Genomic DNA, 24,523 nt, shown 5'->3' with positions numbered 1-24,523 from the left:
CGCTACGGCCGCTGCTCCACCGACACACCGCTGACTGACCACCGCCATTGTCCGAGCCCATCGCCTGCAGCCCTCAGCGGGGACACGGACGAGCCGTGGCTGGATGCGCAGCTCCACCCGGAAACATGGATTTCAACGTGAAAAAGCTGGCTTCTGACGCTGGAGTCTTCTTCACCCGGGCGGTGCAGGTAGGACCGCTGTCCCCCGGTCAGGGTGTGTGGGAAGGAGGCCACCGGGCACCGGGCTGTCTCCCAGGGTTCCTCCGGGATTCTGTCCGAAGAGGCGCCACTGTAAGCCGATCAAGCCTCAGCTCGTCTCCATCCATTATTGATGGCTGCGACTGAGCGCGAGTCCCGGTGGGGGGGGGGGGCGTTCCACGATGGAATAGATGCAAATATAGTGAAAGACAATGATAACATAATGTAGAGCAGTAAATACAATCACTTTATTAAATGATGCGCTCGGGGCCAGCGAGGGTCTGCTACATGTTGTGTTCACTCTGGACCAAGATCTTAAAAAAAAAAATAAATAAATAAAAAAATTCACAGTGCTCCATCATGGGGCCAGGGGGTCGGGGGCTCTTGTGGGGGTCATGTTTCTGTGGACACTATGCATGAAGCCCTGGAAACTGTTCTGGATGGAGCCACTGGGTTCCTGAAATCCTGCCTAGTATTTGATGGAGGTTGGGGGAACCTCAGAACATGGAGAAGTTGTTCCATCTTGCGAGGTTACCCCGACCGCCAGAAAATACCAGTGATGCGTTCACATTCCCCTGTTTGATGCGAACCAGAGTTCTCTTTTGGGACCTTCTGGGAAAGTCTGTTTCGTTTGGGGAAATGTGAAAGCACCCTAAACTTGGTTCCAGATTTTTCAAGTGGAATCTGGTCACTTTTATAACACCGGTCTTGGTCCTCTTTCAAACAGTCTTTTGAGCGGCGGGTTGAGGGGGCGTGACGTAGAGCACAATGCAGGTGCACGAATCTGAAAAAGACAGAAAAGAAAGCGGGAGTCCTGTAACATTTGTTTTCTCCTGGAAAATGGGTCGTGCACCGACGTGGAGTAGCGAGGAAGTGGTTCCTTTACAAGTGATCTTGATTGCGGGTGGGGTGAGAGGACAGGAGAGGATGTGACGTGCGCAGTGCATTCTGGGTAGTAAACAAACACGCTAACCCCGCAAATAAGAAGAACCAGACGCAGAGAAAAAAAGTTGGAAAATAGCTTGTGGGCAGTCGTGAAGAAAAAGTAGTGCCGGAGACTATAAAGCGCTGTTACTGCACATCTCCCCTTGTAGTAAATGCTTCCTTCTGCTCACACTCCAGTAAACAAACATGGCCGACCCCGTATTCTAGTTTTATCATCCATAACTGTAGTTATGTATTTGAGACTCATCTGTCCATACGGATGACCGGTTCTCTCCATTTTGTTCATGTTTATAGCACATTGTTCTCTACACACATGCTTGTGTGGCTTCATTACAAAAATATGTAACGGCGCCCTCCCATGGCCCAGCATACTAACTACATCAATGTCGGTGTGTCCACTGCTGCAGTGTAAGCGCACCCTCCCTTTTTTTTTTTTTTTTTAACAGTAGGTGTTGTGTAAAAGGGGCCAGAGTGGGACCAATAGTGGACCCAGGACAGAACCCTGTGGAATGCAGTGGATGCGAGGCATGTTGGGCTCCTTCAGGGTCTGGCCAGCTGTAACCAGAGCCTGCGTGTCCTCTCAGTGAAGGGCAGATAGAAATGTGTTCATGTCCTCCATGAAGCTCCAGGCTGCTGGTGTGTGAGTCCTGATGGATTTCTCAGTCATCGGTCTCCGTGTGACTGAGAGCTGAAGCCTCCTGTCAGTCCAACCTGGCAACCCAACACCAACACGTGAGCGTCAGTCTGGTGGCTGTGGCGCACACACACAAATGGTCGTTCTACCTTTATTTATCAAAAACAAAGTTGAGTGTAGTTTATTTCCATTTTGTGCACATTTGGAGTTGGTGAGAAAAAAGTGAAATAAATGTATAAAACTGAGCAGAAATCAATACACAACACAGTATATGTGTAAAATGTTTATCAGTGACATCACAGTCCCAAAGCCTAAACACCACACATCTTCTACGTCAGTGATTCCCAACCGGGGGTACACGGACCCCTAGGGGTACGCGAGGGTATTGCAGGGGGTACGCAGAAAGATTATAAATTACCCTACAGTATCCACACACAAAAAAAAAAATTATACTATATTATATTGTATTATATCATGAATTTTAGTAAGGCCATACGTTTATTTTCAATGAGTAGCAGTTCGTCCACAGTGATTGTAACACTACAATGCACATAATATGAAAAGACTATAAAGTGGCGCGCTTTAAAAAAAAAAAAAAAAAGGTTCACGTTCTTGCTGCGGGCGCGCACGATTCGCGAAGCTAGCTAACTCTAGCTGCATACCGACTGTAAACATGGATGCATGGCTAGGCAGGAGTAAACGTCCAGCTACCGCTACTGCTACCGTCGCCTCGGACGCAGGCACAGGGGAGCCCAGTGAAAAAAGGAATTATGAAAGACTTATGAAAGACAAGCAAGCGCAAGTGTCTCATTAAAAGGTATGTTTTTACACTCACAATAATTGTTTTATTTAAATGAGCAGTTGGATAGATAGAAAGACAAAGGGTTAAATAGAAGTACACATTAAGGCGAATAATCACACACGAGAGAGGGGGTACTTTTCACATGGAAACCAGCTCAAGGGGTACACTGGTCGAAAAAGGTTGGGAACCACTGTTCTACGTAATTCATCTGGTAACGAAAACGTTCCCCTTTTTAAAACTGCAGTTTTGCTAAACACTCTGAACACATCAGGCAGATATCTGCTCGCCTTATAAGAGTCATTCAACAGGGTCAGATTATTCTTGAATGTCAAAACTCTGTTGATTTGTCAGCTTAAAATGACTTGTTTTCAATTCAATATAGATCATGCAAAAAAACACACCAAAAAACAACCCAGTAAATTCTTAATGAAGCCACAGAAAATAATTTTTTTTCTGAAGATTGTGGATGCTTATGTCTCGTTTCTTGAGGTGTAATCGTTCTGAACTGAAGCTGAAAACCTTGGTTTAGAAAGAAGAGAAGAATTTATGATTTACAATCATAAATTTACAATTTATGATTGTAATTTTCTTATTACAAACTTCACTAATGTTTATGCTTTTGATATCGGAACAATTTCATTTCCTAGGGTATTTCCCAGCAGTGTTTGATAAGTTGTTTCTATAGTTTTTGAAAACCAAAGATTGAAGAAAACTACCGTATTTTCCGCACTATAAGGCGCACCGGATTATAAGGCGCATGGAATAGACCAGTGGTCAGCAACCTTTATAGCTCAAAGCCATTAGGTTACATTTTCCACTGATTCTAACACCCAGAGAGGTGCACACGCTTTATTTTGATAGTCCTACCTGCAGCCTATGCCAGGACGACACTACACACAAAACCTTCTTCACTGCTGGTTGACAACTTACAACTACCAGTAATAATAATGATAATAAACTAAACTACGTGAAGTAAGCAACAAAAACACAACACAACACAATTATTACCGACACCACAAACCAAATAGAACCCCCAATAATTGCATTTAAAACACCACAAACAGAAACTCCCATAATTCATTGCAGCTATCGGCTGCACTGAGGAGCTCAGGATGCAAGGCATGATGGGAATTCATGTTTTGTGTTGTTGGAGGTTATTGTGGGTTGTTGTTGGGCTTGGTGTTGTGTTGATTGTGTTTATGTGTTTTTGTTCCCCAGTTTAGGGAGTCATTATTTCATCTAGTTTATTTTGGTTTGTTAGAATGTTGGTGTTCAACCATGAGTGATGAAGGTGTTGTGTGGAGTGTCGTCCGCTCTGAAGATCTGGTTGAGAAGTTAGAGTTGTCAAAATAAAAGCTTCTGGTTGTTCAGCTGTCAAATAGCAGTCTCGAGTAGAGCAATTCTTCCATATATAAGGCGCACCGGGTTATAAGGCGCACTGGCAGCTTTTGAGAAAATTTGAGGTATTTAGGTGCCTTATAGTGCGGAAAATACGGTACCTTGAATATTTCATGACAGTTCAGTCAGCTAAGGATCCTGTCTTGTAGTTCACAGAAGAGAAGCTGGGCCAGGCTGAGAAGACGGAGCTGGATCCTCACCTGGACAACCTGATAAGTCGAGGAGACAGCACCAAGAACTGGACTGAAAAGATCTTAAGACAAACAGAAGTCCTGCTGCAACCCAACCCGAGTAAGTCCTTCCACTGAGACTCTGCTTCATTTGCTGCTTTAGACCTCTGGGTCTGCAGCGGGGGGAGTAGGGTCACTGGTCGGGGTTGGCAGAGGATGGGAACAAAGAAAATGAGACACTTTGTAGAATCTAAAGTAGAACTGACAAACTGTACATTGTTTTGATTTGACGGCTTCTGCTTTTGTTTGTTGGCTTCACTGTAAAAAGTGTGGGGAGTAGAGATGATAGGCAGAGTTCAGAGTCTCTCTGAGAGGAAGCCTTTGCAGGATCTCGGTATAAAAACAAAACATTTCCATTCTTGAGCTATAAAAGGATCATTCATTGCATTTCTGTACGTCTCGGAAACTTTGGAATACAGATCAAATATTGCAGTACCACTGATAACCACGGGGCACTGTTGTGATTAGAAGCAACAAACAAATGCAGGAAATGTAAGAGTGGCTGAATGACGTGACCTCTTTCTTCTTCCACAGCCTCCTGCTGATGCTATTGTAGCTACCTCATTATAAACCTAGTTACACCGTGGGAAGCACACGGGTTTTTCTCCAGTTTCATGATCATAAATGAGCCGTAAAGCGGACTTCACACATCAATCAATGAAACGCGACAAAAAAGTGATGAATGCATCATTAACCTGCGAAGGCCAGCAGTTATCAGCTGTTGGATCTTTTGTGCAAACATAAAAAAAAAAAACACACACTTGGACCTGTGCCTGGTTAAGTTGGATTGTCTTTAACACACATCTGGGAAAGTTGCTGAACTATGTGATCCAACCAGCTCTCTGAATCTGAATGGACTGTGGTCAGAATGTCTAATAGATCTTTGTTTTCCCCATGCTTCAGTTGACCACACTGGTAAGTCCTCATGGTGATCACTACATCAGACCTCTTTCCTCATTTACAATTTCATCCAGATTATGCTGTGCACTGTATAGATACACTATGCATATTTAAAAAATGTGTTAAATGACTCTTGACTCTGCTGTCAGATGATTTCTGCCACATTTCAGTTGTTGATGATTTTAAAACTGAGGCTATGCAATTTTTATATTTTGTTTTATTCCAAATTACGTTATGTATAGAATAATACATATTGATGCACATTGTTAATAATTAATTACAATTATCATTAGTATTAACTATAGTAATTGATCCACCTTGTTTCCCTTTAGTTTATATTTATATATATTTTTTTTTTAAATTTCACATCCAGTTTTTATCCCGTGTTGTCTCAGGTGCTCGAATAGAGGAGTTCATCTACGACAAGCTGGACAAGAAGCTCCCCTCCAGGACCACCAATGCAGAGCTGCTGGGCCAGCACATGCTGGAAGCTGCTAATGACTTCGGTCCAGAGACGCCATATGGTGAGTGGAGATCTTCAGGTGTTTGATGCAGTGAAATTCAATCCAATTCAACTTTACTTATATATTGCCAAATACAACACAGCCAGATCATGGCAGTATTACAGAAAAACCCAACAATTGCATATGAGCAAGAATAAGTGACTGTGGAAAGAAAAAAAACCTTGATTTTAATAGGAAGAAACCTGCAGAACCAGTTTTGAACCGTTCCAATGATTTAAACATGTTGCCCCACTCGAGCCGAGCAAAAGCGTTTTCAGCGCCGCAATTGGAGATTCCAGAACTGAAACTGCCCACAAAATATGAATAAACCTTCTTATATTGTCTGCGGAGTTCCATTTATGAATGAACCCCACCTGGTGTCTGTGGATTAAAGAAGTGATCACTCTGTCCAGGCGCTTCCTTAAAATCTTCGACGGTAGCTTAGTTTCCGGAGATGTGACAGAAATAGGCCCACCACTCTTGCAGTCATGTGGGTCTTTTGTCTTTTTTCTCAATTAGTGTAATCAAAGACTGGGGTAGAGTTTCAGGTTGTTCCCCTCTTTCAAAGGATTCCATGCACATGTCAAATAATAGAAGAGTTGACTTGGTCACAAAGCATATAAACAATTCTGCCGTGTTGCCATTGGGCCCAGAAGCTTTATCATTTGGTAAACCTTTAATAACTCTCAGACTTTCCTCCTGTTATTGGTGAATCCAGATGTTTCCTTTCATCTTCTGATAATCATCACTGCAGACATACAAATTCCCTATAGACATTTTTGAAGGTATTCTTTACAACAATGGGTTTAGTGAGGAGGTCTCCCACCGAGGCTCGGATTGCATGAATCAGTGAAGAGAGTTCCGTCTGTCTGAGCCCATTTCTATTGAAGCACCTTATCAAATTGGTTTCTAATTTCTTAATTTTACTTTCTCTGCCTCATAACACTTTTCTTTTTCTTATGTGAGGTGTACTGTATGACAAACCGCCTCACCACTGCCTTGAGAGCCTCCCAAGCTGCTCCACCAGAGGGCGCAGTAGCAACACTTGTGCAATAAAAGGGTTGATTCGACTCCTCAAAGCCTCCTTGGATTCACTTTCTTGCAGTAAAGACGAATTGAACCTCCATCTTGGCATTCGATTCCTCTCAATAACCGGAAGCAACTCCAGTAGGTCTGGGGTGAGATCTGATATCAAGGTACTTCCAACTGAGCAGGTCATTACAGACTTCAAAAGGAGCTTGAAAAGCAGAAAGAAGTCTCTGTGAGCGTGTGTGTGTTTTTTTTTTTTTTAAACCCTTTTTTATCCAACAGGTAAAACTCCTTTTGAAAACGACTCTGGTCTATGGATGAAACAGATGATTTTAAAATGTTTATTTAGGTATAATTTTCTCAAAGCTTCATAAAGCTGCTACAAAAGACAAAGAGCCACACGAGCCACAGGTTGCAGAACGATCTTGACTCATCCTGTTAGGCTTTGAAAAAAAAAAAGATGAGACAAAAACAAATCAGCTCACAAGAGCCATTTCTTTGATGTGCTTTGTTTGACACGACGCATCACTACGAAACGCTGCACTTGCGGTTTGAGAGCAGCCGTCGTGCCGAGCATACAGCCGCTCACATGCGTTGCAAAGTTGCGGGGATTGATTAAAGTGGCAGGCCACGTTAAAATTGTGTTAATAGTTACGATCGCAACTTCAAGAAGGAGTGATGTGATCTCTCCTGCTGGGTCCTGTCAGCACGCTCCCTCATCTATATGATGGAAACCACTTCAGTGCTGAACGTATTGGAGGCAAAGCTGCTCTTATGTTTGGGAAGTCGCAGCGACAATGGCAGAACTGTTAATCCAATCATCTAACACGGAATCACAGACATTTAGAGACGATTTAGAATCCCGTAAAGACTTGATTATTCTGGATGTCGGATGCAAATATGCAGAAATCCTTCCGTCTGTACTCTGTGTATATTTTATCTGTATCTCAGTTTGATTTGTTGAAGTTTAGACGTTGCAGTACCACTGGTAAACATGGGGGCAGTGTTGAGATTGGAAGTGGTTAAAGTGTTGAAATCAATCTGTGTGACGCCTCAACTTCAAGGTTGCCTCTGAATACCAACCAAGCCTGACCTATGAGGTATTATTGATGGAAAAGGTTTGTGTACTGTGAGTTGTGTACCTGTACAGTTGTTTTCTCTCCACAAATACAACACCACACTTGCAAGCCAAAACTTCTTGATTTACAGGAGCACAAATCCTGTTTTACAAGTCACAGATTAAAAACTGTCATGCTGATATTTTTCCTCCAATTGTTGCAGTAAATCTGGTGAAAAACACATTTGTGGTCCTGTACCAATGTGAAGTTGTTTCACACAAGTCACACATTGTTTTCTTCATCTACAAATGACACATCGCGGCTCTCAGCTGAGATATCTGGCGAAAAAGACCTGTGTGTTCAGTCAATGAGAAAAAGGTCCATGTCGGCACCAACGACACCACTCGGCCCCAGTCGTAGCAGCACAAATCAGATTTAAAAAAACTTTTTTCTTACCTGGAAGGCTGTGGGAAGTCGGTTTTTATCAGCGGGTCCATCCCCACTTACTTCCACAGTGATGAATGTCAGTCCAGGCTTTTTAGTCTGAACTCTTGGCTCCGGGACTCCTGCTCAGCGCTCAAACTGAATTTTATTTTAGTTTTATTCAGTTTTATCGTCATGATGAACTCCATCCGAGTAAAGTGGGCAACTCCGTTTTACCAAGTAACATTCACAACGCCGTCCAATCAACCCCAGGTGATTGACTCCCTGCAGGCCACGCCCACTCCCTCCACTCCTCCCCCCTCCTCACAGAAACTCAGGACACCATCCAGCCCATTCCCACCAGGAGACCCTTCACATCCAGGACTTTTAGCAGACCACACACTCTCATTCCTTTTAATCGTCACACTGAACACACCCAGCACCAACATTAAAATGGCTGTTTTAAATATCCGCTCTCTTTTAAACAAACTTTTATCATTAATGACTTGATTTTAGATAATAACTTAGACTCCTCCTCCTCACTGAGACATGGCTGGGCACTGATGCACCAGCTGTTCTTACCGAGGCCTCCCCACCTAATTTTAACTTTTTATTCTCTATCAGGGATGGAAAGAGAGGAGGAGGAACTGCGTCCATCACTAAAGAAAAATTTTGCACATTCAAAGTGACTTTTATTTATTGCGGTCCCCCCATCATGTATTTAATCATATACAGACCACCTCATCATTTTAGCAGTTTTATTGCTGAATTTTCAGAATTTTTAACTAAACTTCATACTAAATTTGAGGGAATTTTAATCACTAGTGATTTTAACATACACATTGATAGCCACTTGGACTCATTGTCCAGAGAAGTTCTAAATCTCTTGCAATGTCTGGATTTTAAATAACACGTCACACAGCCGACTCACAGGGCGGCGCCCCCTGTGGTCAAAAGTTGTGCCACCCCCAGTGTGGACGGCCCAAAATGTGGCCCTTTCCTCATCTTAGTCCTCAGTGTCCTGCCATGTCTCCACATCACCAGGCATGTCTTCACTTATGGTGTGTGTCTGCATGTGTGCGTGTGTGTTCACCTGCTTTTTATTCATCTATTTTATCTTTGCACTGTTTTTAATTCTGTTAAAGCACTTTGTGTTACTTCAATGTATAAAAAGTGCTATACAAATATTGATTGATTGATTGATTAAATATTTTCATTGGTCATAAACCCTCCGTTGTTGTTCACAAACTCTGCTTTAAGTTTATGGCTTGTTTTGTTAACTGGGTTTATTGAAATGTTGGTGAGCAACACACACACACACACACACACACACACACACGCAACAGTACTCGCAAAACAAGCAGTGACATACAGGATGTCAACAAAGATGGGAGCAAGGAGTTCAAAGTGGCTTCATTTTTTGTCAGTTCTGTAAATTTATAAATATAAAATAGTTTAATTTATAAAATAGTAAGTGCACAGGAAAAAATATACAGACAAGAATAGAATTTAGTAATTTAATTTCGAGAACTGGAGCAGGACAGGAGGCAGCAGCAGCAGAGGTGGAACAACCTCTGGGTGGAGCAGGACAGGACACAGCAGCAGCAGAGGTGGAACAGCTGCTGGGTGGAGCAGGGCAGGAGGTAGCAGTAGAAGAGGTGGAGCAGGACAGGACAAATCAGCAGCAGAGGTGGAACGGCCGCTGCTGTGGAAGCGGTTAACCTCGTTGGCCTTGTCAGTGTTGCCTAGTGAGACACAGTGATGGCTCTCATTCCCCTCCACTCCTCCTTTGTGTTACGATGCTGCAGGTTTCTCTCCAGCATTTCCTTCTAGGTTTTTTGGTGTTGCCTCATGCCTCTTCTTCCGTCACGTGGATGGATCTGGTGACCGGGATCATGTCTCTCTGACTGTGGGCAATGTTGCTCAATAAGAGATTTCCCTGAGGGTTCAAATGAACTTTATCCCTCAGGAATAGTTTCTGGATGGTAAATAATGCCCCCTTGAACATGCACAGCAAAATCAGCCATCACAGTATTTATAAACGTTCTCTCCTTCTCCACCTTTACTGGTGAACCATATCTCCAGTGGCGCCTTTGGATGATGGCGGAAAGTACGATTTTCAGCAGAGGAAATTGCACTTGGTTTCCCAGTTGTAGGGATTTCTTACCTCATAAGGATCACAAGGAACCATTTATGTTATGGTTGACTATCGATAATGATTAATAATTATTAAAGATGGTTATTAATTCTGTTATTGAAAATTTAATCTGATCTGTATCAGTTTTACCTCGGAGCTCCACCTGTCTTAACAGGAAATGATAGTCAATTCAGTTATATCAGCCTCATAAGATATACTAAACACTTAATCAGGAATTTGAATTAATAATTAAATTAATTACAATTACCAGAATTAACAGTAAAGCTTGAAGGATTTTGGAGTTCTTGACACAGAAGAGTCGACATTTCATTCTCCTTTGTGCTCATTAATAAAACAGCAAGTATGATTCAAAACATTATATGTATTTACAATGAAAATGAATAAACAGATTCTAACTACCTATATACAGCTGTGTGTGTGTGTGTGTGTGTGTGTGTGTGTGTGTGTGTGTGTGTGTGTGTGTGTGTGTGTGTGTGTGTGTGTGTGTGTGTGTGTGTGTGTGTGTGTGTGTGTGTGTGTGTGTGTGTGTGTGTGTGTGTGTGTGTGTGTGTGTGTGTGTGTGTGTGTGTGTGTGTGTGTGGAGAGAGAAAGAGAGGTGGAGGGAGTGTGTATGTGAGACGTTTGATGGAACTACAAAACAAGATGGTGGATCACAAGAAACTACATTCCAAATGGAGGTTATCAGAGAGCAGGAGGTCTGTCCTGAGTCTCCACCATGTGCTGGGGAACAATGGAACATGGAAGCTAGTCTTTAGCGTTGCTTCCTGTGTGTCTCTGCTAAAGGACCATTTCTAGAATGACTTGATGTGAATGCGATTTGTCTTGTAAAACGTCAGGAGTCGTCAGATGGTGTTCAGTTACTGTGTGATGTTGTCTTTGATGTGATATGTGTAGGATTGTGAGTTAACTAGTTAGTAAAGCAAAGATTAGCATGCAGACCCTGTGTCTGTGGCAGAGCTAACGTTGGTTTACAGGTTGATAACTGCTCCTAATATCATTATCTATTATCTTTGTAAGCGTGGTGTTGTATTTGTGGAGAGAAAGGAATTCTACAGGTACACAACTCATGGTACACAACTACAAATTCACTTTTACCAGTATACAAACCTTTTTCACCAATAATACCTCCATTCTTCCCACTGTAATTATCATTGACTTATTTGAGAAACTATAACAGTTTGAGTCATTCGATTTTTCACATGGAGAATGAGTGACTCACATGTACATGTGTGTATTTGTGTCTTATACCATCTGTAGGCAGTACACTGATCACAGTCGGAGAGTACCAGAAGAGGCTGGGCACAGCCGAACGCGAGTTCCTCCAAACGTCAGCCACCAACTTCCTTTGTCCTCTTCGTAACTTCCTGGAGGGAGACTGGAGGACCATTTCAGTAAGTCTACGTTTCCAGGGAACTCAGATCCTGTAGATAGTAACACCAAACAATGACCAACACCCCTTATCGTGCTAATAAATGAACAGAAGTTTTGTTGTTTGTCATCAAGATTTTGTTTCTGATCGGTTCCCTGTTCTCTTGTGCAGAAAGAGAGGCGACTTCTGGAGAATCGACGGCTGGATCTTGACATCTGCAAGGCGCGTCTAAAAAAAGCCAAGCAGGCAGAAGCCAAAGCAGCGGTGAGACGTGACCACACTTCTTTCTTCTGTCCGTGTCAATGAGATTCGTCAAATCTTTTCACGATAATAGCAAGAACACACTCTTGCAGCACAGCTTTGGACCATTTCACCCACTCATCAGTGAAAACCTGTCGGGTTCATCAATCTTTTAAACATACCTACATTATATGGACCAAAATACTGGGACAACAAAATATCCACTTTTCAGCACTTTCATTTAAAACCTATTGCCATTGGTTTGGGTTTGTCTCCTGCTGTGTGGAGATTCCAGTCTGTTCATATTGTTGATCATTCTTGAGGACAGCTATGACATTGAACAAGCCTGACTCACAATGTCTGTTTCAACTCAGCCGTCTCAGACTGAAAGAGTTTCTCTCCACTTTTCACTGAATAAAATTCACTTCCAACCAATGTTTCACCTTCATAATGAAAATTATACACATTTCTAAACTAAATGTTTTTTGTTTTTTTACACCATAACTTAAAGGGTCAAGGATATTTAATGTCATTGGATTTCTTTTTCTAAAATTGCAGTCAGCAGGAGCTTTAAGCCAGAGGTTCACACACGCTCACGCACAATTTAGATTTTCTTTCAATAAAAGTAATCATCATGGATCATCTCATGATCACGGCTAACATCCAAGGTTCAAATTAATCTATTTATTGCATCTAAAGCAAGGCCAACCAGTGTGCAAATGTTAAAATAACTGATATGGAAATACATTTGAAGAAAAGTGAGCACTGATGCCATCACAGACGAACACAACACAATGTGACTGGAACCTTTTATTGCTTTGAGTCAAGTCAACAAATTCTTCACTATAAAAAAGGTCCCCAGTTTGTCTGAGCATCTCTTTAAAACACTTTCCACTCTCCTGTGTTGCTTTGTTTCTCCTGGTTTGAATTCTGCTTTGGGCTGTATGATTTGCACTTACTTTGTTTTTCTGTCTTTGTGTCTGCATGATGCCACGTGTCCCTCATCTCTGTTTGAAGGCTGCGCCTGATTTCCAGGAGACGCGACCTCGGAATTACGTCCTGTCCGCGAGTGCGTCCGCGGTAAGAAACCTGAGAGGAGAGAGAACTAACATCCAAACCCGCTCTCAGATCATTAAAGGCTCTTATAAATGCCTATAAATATATTTTCACTGATACAGATACCAATAATAATCTCCATTTATTGGCTTGGACATCTTTTTATGATTTCTTGTAACTTCAATGAAGAAAATATAAAAATTTAAGAAAATATTAGTACATTTTAGAGATACACATCAGTTTTGTCATGTTTTTTTTTAAAATAGCATAAGCACAATAGTATTTGGGTTCTTTGTTTTTTTAATACCAGTTACTGAATCTCATTGACACATTAAATCTAAATACACTTCTAAATTTTTCCAAAAACACATTATTTCATCAAATGTAATATATCAGTTCATGATTTGTGGATGATTTTATAAAGAACACTTTCTATGGCATGAGAATAATACTCCTTTTAATTCTGCAGTCTTTAAGTTATGCCATTTTATCTTTATACTGACTTTAAAGTCTTAAAGAATAGAAATATCTTTAAACAACACTACGAATTGCCAACAATCGTTCCTTTTTATTTGTATTATATTAACACTTTTATTGACTTCTATCTTTAAATCAGAGATTTCTACTGCATGTATTATTAAAAGTAAAAGATAAAAGATAGTAAACGACAGACTGAACTACAATACAGTTTAAGTTTTCATCATCATATTTAATCAATCACTTGATTGTGTTGACAGCAGATCAGATTTCACCTCATTATTCCAACCATGCTGGAGGCAACGGGTCAGAAATCAGCGACAGAAAAGCTGAAAAATGACTAAAAACAAAATAAAATATGTTTCATTCAGTTTAGACAATATAAAGTGAAATTATTGTGAAGGATTGAAAAGTGTGTGTGTGTGTGTGTGTGTGTGTGTGTGTGTGTGTGTGTGTGTGTGTGTGTGTGTGTGTGTGTGTGTGTGTGTGTGTGTGTGTGTGTGTGTGTGTGTGTGTGTGTGTGTGTGTGTGTGTGTGTGTGTGTGTGTGTGTGTGTGTGTGTGTGTGTGTGTGTGTGTGTGTGTGTGTGTGTCAGAGCTGGGATGCTGTTCCTGAGTCCAGTGTATCAGAGCAGATGAAGGTGGGACTGCTGTTGTGCTCGTAGGAACGTTGGTAGTGACCCTCTGTGTTTTCTTCCTTCACTCCTCTGACCGTTGTTTCTCCACAAACACAGTGAAGCTTTTGACTCTACATGCGTAAAACAATTCAAACCAGTTTTCAAATGTCATTTTGAAAGAGTTGATTTTCCAGCCTTTAATCTGAAGGTTTCGTATCAAAGGATTCTTAAAATCCTCACGTCACTGACACAACCACTGAAAATGTTCAGCGTATACATAGCATACACACAATTCATGAGAATTACAGCAGAAAAAAGTTGTGAAAGACTGATATGTAAAAAACGGTCGTATTTTCAAAAGGAGTGCTTTTATCAATCCTCATTTGATGCATCCAAGTCGGCTGAAAAATTGTCTTGTATTTAGGTGGCTCCTGTTGTGCCTGTTTGGAGGGGGTTGTAGGTCTGGGCCTGAAAATATAAATGAGCACTGTCCGTCAGCATCATAGAAGATCCCTCAAGTTGTTGTGAATCTTTTTTAGTCTTGTATTGTGTTAAGGAAAGGCCGAAGTCACTGAAGGGAAGTTTTGGTTTTAATTCCACTGAAGCGGTGTTCAACCACAATGTTCAGAGGGAAACACATGGCTTTGAGTTTCTGACTTGATTGTGTGAATTTCACTTTGAGGGAGGGATGATTTTTGATCTTTCCCTGTGAAGAATGAATTCAGCAGGAAGCCACTGGAGGAGGGTCTCCCTCCTTTCCTTCGGGCGAAAGCCTGCATGAAGCTCCAAGTGGAAACCTGGAATTCACACCTCATGCATGAGCAGGAAGCTCTTTTAACAATGAATTTTGTTCTGTAGGACTTGGAGTTCACTGCATCCATACAGACTTCAAAAATCCATATTTCTGTCGATATTTGCCCTCGGATAGACCATGTTGGCTCCCATTAGTTTCAAGATAACTGTGTGCTCGGGTAGCATGTGGAGTTTTATTAGTGTAGGAAGACCCGCCAAACCCTTCTTGATTTAAAGCTTTGATGTAAAAAAAGGTCTAATCTGAGTGCTTTCTCTCCTCCTGCTGCGTGTCCCAGCTGCTGAGCGAGGAGGTGGACAAGGTGAGTCCCTCCTGGGTCAGTGTTGGATTGTGAAGTGTGAGTGTTGTGGTCTCATGCTTCCCTCCTCTTCCTCCCGCTGTCCCGTCCAGGCTGAGCACGAGCTCCGTGTGGCTCAGACCGAGTTCGACCGGCAGGCAGAGGTCACCCGGCTGCTGCTGGAGGGCATCAGCAGCACACATGTGAGTCAAACAGGCGACCGATCCCTTTGGGGAGGGAGGTGGGGGTCGGTAAACACATCAGGTTTACACGCATGTCCAGTGTTTTGTTGAAATCTGTTTGAAGTCATCAACAAGGTGAAGTTGGTTTGCCTCAGGGGAAACCAACATGTCATGGAAAGAGTCATGTTATACATCGTTCCAACACTTCCACATGGTCTCGTCAGTCCACGAACCTCGTATTCAACGTTTCCAGCTCCTCCTTGATTCTCCTCCATTAGAATATTGGATCCCAGGAGCTGCATTCAGGATCTGCTGCGTCTGCGTGAGCTGGCCTGGCTCCGCCCACACACGCCCATCTTGGGAGGAGGAGGAAGTACTTCTTCTCGTGGTGCCATGTAATTGTGGGAGGAGTCAAAAGGGAGGAGCCTCCCTTGACTGGGACTGGCTCAACCCCCGGTGTGGTTTTTAATTGGCTGGTTGGAGCAATTCCAGGTTTTCAGACGATTATTACTGTTGACAAGAAACTTTATTTTGCATAATGTGAACCCTTTAATGTAGGGGAGATATAAAGCATATTTATGTTTTTTAAGGCAAGGCAAATGTATTTATAGAGCACCATTCAAACACGGGGCAATTCATAGTTCCATAGAGATAAAAGAAATATATTGATAAAAGAAATACATTAAGGTTTTGTATATGTGTTTCTATACATATTTTGTAGTTGTTCTAACTCAATTATAAAGTAAATATGTGAAAAGAGGCAGTCTTGGCCTTGCTGATTTGTTTCATGTGGGAGTTGAAGGATCAAAGTAACTCTCATGTTCTTCACAGTGGTACAGGTAGTCAAAGTAATACCATCCAGTGTTACTAGATATTTACTTCATTTCTCTGTCAAATGATTTGGGTCAAATATAATAACTTCTGTTTTATCTGATTGCAGAATCAGAAAGTTACATCTCATCCAGGCTTTTATGTCTTCAAGCCAAGCTTCAAATTTTAACGAGTTGATTTGTATCATCTAGTTTCATAAATCAATAGATTTGTGGATCAACCTCATAATAGTTAGGGTTAGCCTTAATATATGATGGCCTAGTAATATTCCCCACAAGAAGCATATGAGGACTTTAGGACCTATACTTGTGAAAAGTATCAATCCCCTGCAGTCTCCCTTTTTGAAGCCATAAGAACAAGACGAAAGTTCGGCAGTGACGTCAGCAAGCTGCCGGAAGAAACGTTTGTTTGGCAGGACTGTTCATACTCCACAAGACGCTGCCAGACTTGCAGGCCACGCCCCTTGCGGCATGTGCCCATCTTGAGGAATCAAACATTTGAATGAGACAGCGGAAGCGTGCGACAGTGGTGGAAAGAGTAGTTTTCGAGTTGATGAGAGAAGAAGAGGATGAAAAAAGACAGATGTTCAAAGCTGAGGAGGAAGAAGAATTGTTATTAAGATGCGCTCCAACGGAGGAAATGAAGAAAAAGCAACTGCAAGACGCTGCCGAACTCGAAGGCCACGCCCCCTCACAGCAGCTACATGTCTGAAGCGGCGTTTTCACTTTTCAACTCTACAGTTTTGTTTCTCACCTCCTATCCTGTCAGAAATGCATTTTGCTGAACTGTTTCAGTAATAAAAGAAAGTTTTTGTAAAGGAACTTGATGTACATGGATTAACCAGGATTAACTTTAGTCTGGGTTTAAGAGTCATTGAAATGAACGAAGTGGAACATGTCTGATAAATATGATGGAAACCACTTTAGTGCGAAACCTTTAAATCTGATGAAATGTTCCAGTCTCTGAGTAGGATGTTATGTTAAATGGATTTCACTATAGAGCTTTCCAACTGCTTGAGCAGTCCCAAAGTGCTTTATATTGTTATGATCAATGGTAATAAATGCAGCACTGAGACCAGTCCTTAGTCTGAGGCCATGAAAGGATCATTAGTACCTTTGCCCAGAGTGTTTTTGTGCTATGACGAGATCTAAAACGTGACTGGAAAGACTCAAATACACTACATAAATGGTCACATAGTGACTGACAACCACTTTTTTGCTCGTAAAGCTAGTTAATATGAATATTTCTGGATTTCTCATTAATTTTAGTTCTGGACTGAAAAGATTGTAAGTTGTAAATGGGAGTTGCTCCTGCTCCACCAGTTTCTCCAGGAGTGTGATCATTAAAATGAGTGGTGAGGGTTGCTTCATTTAAGCTTAATTGACAAACCCATTGTGTTTCTGCTAACGGCACACAAACAATTTGAATTCTTCATCATGGTATATTGAACCCACTGGACCCTTCATATGAAAAACCTTTGGAGTTCTTTATATACAAGTGTATGAAGTACTTTCAGCTCAACAGATATACGTCGATGCTTTGACATTGTGACTCTTAATTTTTAACATTTTATTTCGCCTCTCTTTTTGCCCCACAGCTCAACCATCTGCGCTGCCTGCAGGACTTTGCAGAGGCTCAGGCCACATACTACGCCCAGTGTCACCACTACATGCAGGACCTTCAGCGGGAGCTCAACAGGTGAGCTTTCAGCCCTGCAGGCCGCTGCAGGTATACTATGGGACAGCAGCAACCCCGTCAAATGTCCCTGCATTAAAGACAGATTAAAATGATGAATAAAGCCAGAGTAAAAATACACAAGAACACACTGGTATAACATGCAAAATTCAGACCGGAACGCCAAATACACTGGGATTTTTAGATGACGGAGATGAAAGATAGGATTGTGAGGGAATCGCTCGTAAAATCTGTGGTTTATTTACATTTGTCATGTGTTGTGTGAGAAGCTGTGACTACTAAAGATGAACATGACACAGTGTGGGGAAGCCATTAGACCTGGTTGTGCTTGCAGTGAGACAAAAGGGTTATGCAATGGTCACAGCCCGTCGTACTTGCAAGTGAGCGCTGTCTACCTGCAAACACGTGGCCAAAATTGTGGGATCAGTAGGTGAGTACGCCTCCGTACGGATTTGAGACACGCCGTAGCACTTTTCCTGCATGAGAAAATGTCGCTGTGTTCGGGCCACGGATTCACTCCTGTACGAGTGACGTGCTTCCATCTATAGCCAATGAGCACACAACGCTCTGACTCCGTGAGTAAACGAAGTTGAACAAAAAAAAAAAAAAAAGAATGTTATAAGTAACATTTCAGTGATGAAGCTGTATTTCTGAAATCAAATAATCCAAAGTGAAAACGCAGCTTCAAAAACCACAGCTTGGAGTGATGCGTTCAGGTGCTCGTTAAACTGTGGGAAACCCGATGTCTTGGGTTTGCAGCGCTCAGAGTTACATTACATGCCTTTTTGGAATTATTGATTTGAAGGATTGGATTTCAAAGTATCTCTGTCACGGTTAAAGACATGATTTAAATATGACTGATGCAGTCATTAGCCAGGTGGAACGTATATGACCAGTTTCTGGGTGGGGGGGGCATCCTGTGTGCAAAGAAGATCATTCTTCATGAGAAACAAAGCCATATGATACCATACCAAATATATATGGGAATATACTAGATATATGAAATAATATGTAAAACTACATTGTACATGATTTATTTTCTCCCCAAAAAATCTGAAATCTCATCCGAGATCTGTTCACCCTTCATTGGTTCACTTTTATAATCATTATCAACGTATTATTTCCCCATATTTCCACACCATAACTCAGATATGGAAGAATGAGAAGTTATTTTACAAGTTGAGTTTATTTTGATCTAATTCTGAAATTAGATCAATTAAATTAGTTATTTGGGCTATGAAAAGCATAAAACGCTGACACTTTCAAACATACAGGCACTGTAAGCTGAAGCTGTAAAAACAAATATTAATTATATTAATTAATATTATATCACTATTCAAAACAAAACAAAACAGATTGAATGTTTCATTCATTTCAATTGAACCTAGGGTAGGCACTGCCTACCCCGACTGCACGTCACTGCAGTGAAGTTATAATGTATATTAGTCCAGGATGACTCTTCAGGGGCTGTGGTCTGAGGACTTGTTGGAACACAGCTGGGCAGCTCTCCGTGCTGCAGCTTGAACAATCGCTGAAAGCTTTCCCTCCTGTTTCTTTGTTTCTGATTCTCATTCAGATGCTCTAATGCTGTGTGTGCACCCCACTCCTCTGCCCCAGCGGCTGCTGTTCCCACCTTGTCCAACCAAAAGCCCAGCACCGTGTCCATGGGGCAGACGCAGCTCCCCGTCACAGGAGCCAGGAAGGCCAAGGTCCTGTATGACTACGACGCCCACGACGCCAGCGAGCTGTCCCTCCTGGCTGATGAGGTACGCTAATGTCTCGGTAATGTCAATCCTCTAGTACCAAGGAGCACCGTTTGTTAGGAGGCGTGAAGGTTTCCTTTGGGAAGGTTGGGCGTGCTGCATAGTTTGTTTCCTCAATATGATGACAGCCCTCCACTATACCTATTTTACTTGATCAAACTACAACAATTTGAAATTATCCATGAAATGTCGTCCTATCTTTTATAAATGCAACTTCAATTATGTGTCTAGTTTTTGTCAGATTGCATTCACGATATTGACTGAAATAGTTTATCGGACTATTTCACCTTTGTGGCTTCAAGATGGCTAAATACTGAACTCACTTGCATGCATTATTGTTTGACGTATTTGGACCTACACTTACCTGAAGGTGATCGATATCCGAAGAATTTTTATGGCAGCGAGTAAAAAGGCTGTGACTAGACCACGTCTCTGGGGAACTCCTCCAAGTGACCAATAGGAGCAATAATCACAAAAGGATGAATGTAATGCTTTCAGGAAGAAATGGGATGCACAAGAGGTGATAAGCTGCTTTTTCTGTGATTTATGGTTTATAGAACCTCTTGTTGTGTCTTCAGCTCATCACTGTGTACACTGTACCAGGAATGGACCCTGATTGGTTGGTTGGAGAACGAGGGAACGACAAGGGCAAAGTGCCGGTGACCTACCTGGAACTGCTGAGCTAATGGACACACACACACACACACACACACACACACACACACACACACACACACACACACACACACACACACACACCTACTTGTATCAGCATGCGTTTGGGTCACACAGGAAGCTTCTGCACTCATTCCAGTGAAACACAATAAAAGCATGTGGGTGAAACCATGGGGCAGACGTCGAGGCTCTGCAGACCTCAGACTCTCCTAAACACTCCGTTGACGCCGCTGTTTCGTCCACATCAGTGTGAAGGTTACCTCTGTACCTCAAATGTATGGCGATGCATGATTTTCTGTATTCTGCTCTCTGGCTGTATGAAACTCTCACAAATGGTCTGTTGGGAACATTTCTATAAATACTGATGAGTCACTGAGGAAATTGAAGCAGAGGCTTGTGACCATGTGAGAAATAGTTTATTTTGACGAAGCCGACTTCCTCTGCTTGTGTTTCATGTGTGTGATGAAGCCACAGCAAAACACACAGTCTGCAGCTTTTCTTAACAGTCTTACATTCATTAAGCATTAAACTGCATAATACATTGAAGTTTGAGTTACACGTTGCAACAGATGACTTAATTTAGTAGTTCAGCTCATTATGCTAACGTTAATGTGCAAGAACAGTGACTCTGCAACAATGAAATTTGATTGAGCAGGAAACACAATTTTTATTGGTAAATCCACTTGATAAGGAGAGAAAGTGAAGGCGGAACTCGGGGATAACTTGATGTTTTGTATTTATAAAATACAATTGGATGAAACACAGCCTCACAAATTAGCCCAACAGGTTTATTCAGTTTTGCGAAATTGTATCAAATGTGATCATATTGAAGCAAACTGAGTCCAAGTTCACATATAGCCACGAACTTTGACTTTGTGTCACTGCCAAAAGTTCATCCCCACTGTGAAGCACGGTGGAGGGAGCGTCAAGATTTGGGGCTGCTGGTCATCATGGACGCAAAACATTTAACTGGCTATACTGCAGGACACATTGAAATGGAGCTACTACAGAAATATTTCAAGTCAAAGCTTAGAGAGATGTTTGTCTGACGTGAGTCTGAAGAATCTGAGCGAGCAGAAGGAGATTTGAACCAAAATTAAATGAGTTTAAGTTTCACTTACGCCACCCGATTCAGGTGTTTTGCTGACAGTTTGACCTATCGTGTGAAAGCGCCAATTCCAATGTTTTCACCCCAGACCCAGGCCTTGTTCATATGTGCTACCAATTCAGATATTTTTCAACATGCGACTGCTTCATCATCGACGTCTGACGGTCGGCGACCACCGCGCGCCATGGCGTCAACGCTTGGTGTGACTTCACGTCGTCTTCTGCGAATGTGCTGTGGGGCCCGAAACCATTGGGTCTGATCATGCAGCAGTCTGATAGGTTGCCTTTGAATTGTAATGTGAGTGATGCCCAATACCAGCAAAACATCTGAATTGAGCATGAAGATCTGCAGCGTTCCTCCTGAAGGCCGTGTGGCTCTGACTGCAGCCGCTGTGCCGGACCCTAAAATGATCAATGCTTAGGTGCAGATCAAATCCTATATTTGGTGACATAGGAATGGCGGATTGGGCCCTGGCAGGTGAACTCAGCCGCTTCATTATGTTCATAATAGTTACAGGAGAAGATCACAAGTGAGTGTGTTGATTTACCTCCACACTGTGCAGATAAAACATTGATTTCACCCTTCGCCTTCACTTTCTTTTACACACACCACGTGGCCAAGTTTGTGCAGCTTTTTGTGTTTCTTGAACTTTCGATTGATTGCTTGGACCGTCCAAGTTGTGACCAGCGTGTCCGTTATGTAATCAACCCTCGGAGCTCTCCAGCTAACGTTCTTTAAACTCAGCAATACAAACGGCTGAAAGCCACGTGCTGAGAAGGGCTTCCAATTCAACTTAAACCTCTTTCAATCCCCAACATGACTGATCGTCTCAGAAGTTCAGCGCTGCAGTCACGAATCGCTGCTCAGTCAGCATTGTTCTCGTCAAAATCGTCTCTTTTTTTGGAAGATTCTGTGATGCTGCTACGTGCTATCGATGATTTAAAAACCTGTGAAGAAACTGCTGCAAAAATGCATGATTGAGGATGTTCAAGTGGAATCTGTAAGTTTTTGTCTTTTAAACACTAATTTGCATTTGTTACATAGTTTATTTGTTTATTTGTCTTTGCATGTGGGAAAGTCCTTCTGGGGTCTCTTTCAGAAAACAAGTGCAGTGAAGAGTGAGAAGAAGGACCATCTAAATGTGACTTTGACTTATTGATGCTATAGTGGTTCACAACCACTATAGCATCTCTCACTCTCTCACTCTACCACTGTGCTGTTCTGACCTGATGGGTGAATTGATGTTGGGGACGATTCAGCTGAGACCAGGCTGATGTTCTAGTTGTGTGCCGGATCCTGATCCCAGCTCAACGCTTGTGGTGATCCTCGGCTCATCCCTGCCGGGTCCGTGCTCCTCAAGAGTCTTGTGTTTGATGGGGCTGCTACGTCTCGTCCCTCATCAGTTTACGGCGGTGTGAAAAGCCAGCTGCTAATTCTCAGCTCTTTATTAACTCAACTCTGTTGAGCTCATTTAATTCATCATTTCTTCATCTCATCATTTGGAGAAAACTTAAAGAAGTCTTCCATACAGCGTCATGAACTGTTTTCTTTCAGACCTGCCCCCAAAAAGTCTGATCTCTGAATTAAAGCCCATTTTTACATGAAATTGAGTCATTCATGAGTGTTCAGATTATATGCAGATAAATCTTTGAATTACCATCACCAAAGTCTTCTTCCTTGTGCTGTCAGACATGGCCGACTGTTTCACTCCGTTATTTTTATACTGCATGTTCCTAAAGCCTTTTATGAGTCAAAACAGGATTGTGGTAGTTTTTTCAAGTGAAATCTGGTCTGTATGTAAAAGCAGGCGTTCAGAAATCTGAATGACCACATTGAGTTCATTGGATTCCACTCAGTGTTTGTTCAAACTTCATCCTGAATCAGATCCCAGATGTATGTCCTGCCAATGTATTCGATTGCTCTCTGACAGCGTCATGTGTTCAGTTTGAAGTGCTCCACACTTGTAAATGATTTAAGTCTGAAAACTCCGTAAGCCCATGTGTTGCCAGATTTACTTGATAATACGAAGTCTTGTAACTTGCAAGTGATGACCGTGTTCTTGTTTGAATGGCTTACTTCAGCAAGGTATGGTTAGTGCAATAAGTGTGTGTTTCAGCTGTGTGTCATGTGGTGACAACACCCCAGTCATTTGTAACCCAGCATGCATGAGAGAAAACAGAACTCCCCTCGCTGGTTCCTGCAACCTGCAGCGTTCTTCACAACCTTCAGCAAACATCAGGACAGAAAACCTTTTGCAAATCGTCCTCAGGAATACGCGTCAACGTCCCAGCTGCAATAGTGACGAGGGCACAGCAGAAAAGTGCAGGTTGGGGGTCTATGTGGGGCTGCAGGGGGTTAGGTAAAGTGCACAGTTAAAATAAGTGAGAAAAAATTAAATAAACATTAAAGCTCATTTTATCTGCAACGGTTAAACTAAGCATATTCAAGTGCATCTCATTAAATTAAGAATATCAAGAAATTAATCCATTTTAATACAATTGGTACAGTGAAACTTCTGGATCATTTATTTTTAATCATAAACTTACACATTTCAAGATTTTTTCAGTTTAATTATTTAAATGTAATTTCACCGTAAAATCATAAAAGGGCACTATCCTGAAAATATTTTTTTTTGTCATCAGCCAGAGGCCGTTAATGTCACAATTATATTTGATTTAAAAAAAACTTTGGAAAGTGAAGTTTTTCTATAGTCATGAAATATGGACCAATGATGTGTTCCCATTTTCTGAGATGCATCTGTGTTTTGTGTTGTGACAGTTGCAGACGATCTCAAGGCCTCGCGAGATACTTTAAAATGCCAGATGTTTGGGTGGTCGCCATGTTTCATCCTCACACACTTTGAAAGTCCCTCAAAGAGCTGTGGGAGCATTTCTGACCCTGGTAGTCAATAAATAAATATTTTTTTTCCCCAGAGCTTTCCGCTGTGCCTCGGTGCATGTGAACTGAGTAAATCTCATTTATATCTACCACGGGAGGCTGTGACTGCTCTCATCACACAGATCACTCTGACTGGAGAGAATATGGTTGTGTTCCATGTTTTTAATTGGGAGTGTTTTTAAAGGGTTTGCTGTTTTAAACTGTCCTCTTTTCACGATGTTCTGCTCCTTCTGATGGCCACTGGTTTG

The 24,523-nt window shown here is 41.9% G+C and overlaps 1 protein-coding gene across 1 annotated transcript; it reads left to right on the top strand.

Annotated features, from left to right (window-relative positions):
* LOC308140351 (endophilin-B2-like) lies at window positions 1-24,523 on the top strand. The gene is made up of 11 exons (XM_080510094.1): window positions 1-188; window positions 4,126-4,267; window positions 5,502-5,630; window positions 11,535-11,668; window positions 11,818-11,910; window positions 12,904-12,966; window positions 15,124-15,147; window positions 15,237-15,326; window positions 17,734-17,834; window positions 19,408-19,597; window positions 20,173-24,523. Exons 1-11 carry the CDS (start codon window positions 126-128, stop codon window positions 20,278-20,280), a joined length of 1,137 nt encoding a protein of 378 aa, XP_080366220.1. The 5' UTR covers window positions 1-125; the 3' UTR covers window positions 20,281-24,523.

This window comes from Blennius ocellaris (assembly GCF_963422515.1).
Source record: "Blennius ocellaris genome assembly, chromosome: 15".
In the NCBI taxonomy this organism is placed as follows: Eukaryota; Metazoa; Chordata; class Actinopteri; order Blenniiformes; family Blenniidae; genus Blennius; species Blennius ocellaris.
This window is presented reverse-complemented; position numbering and strand designations above follow the sequence as displayed.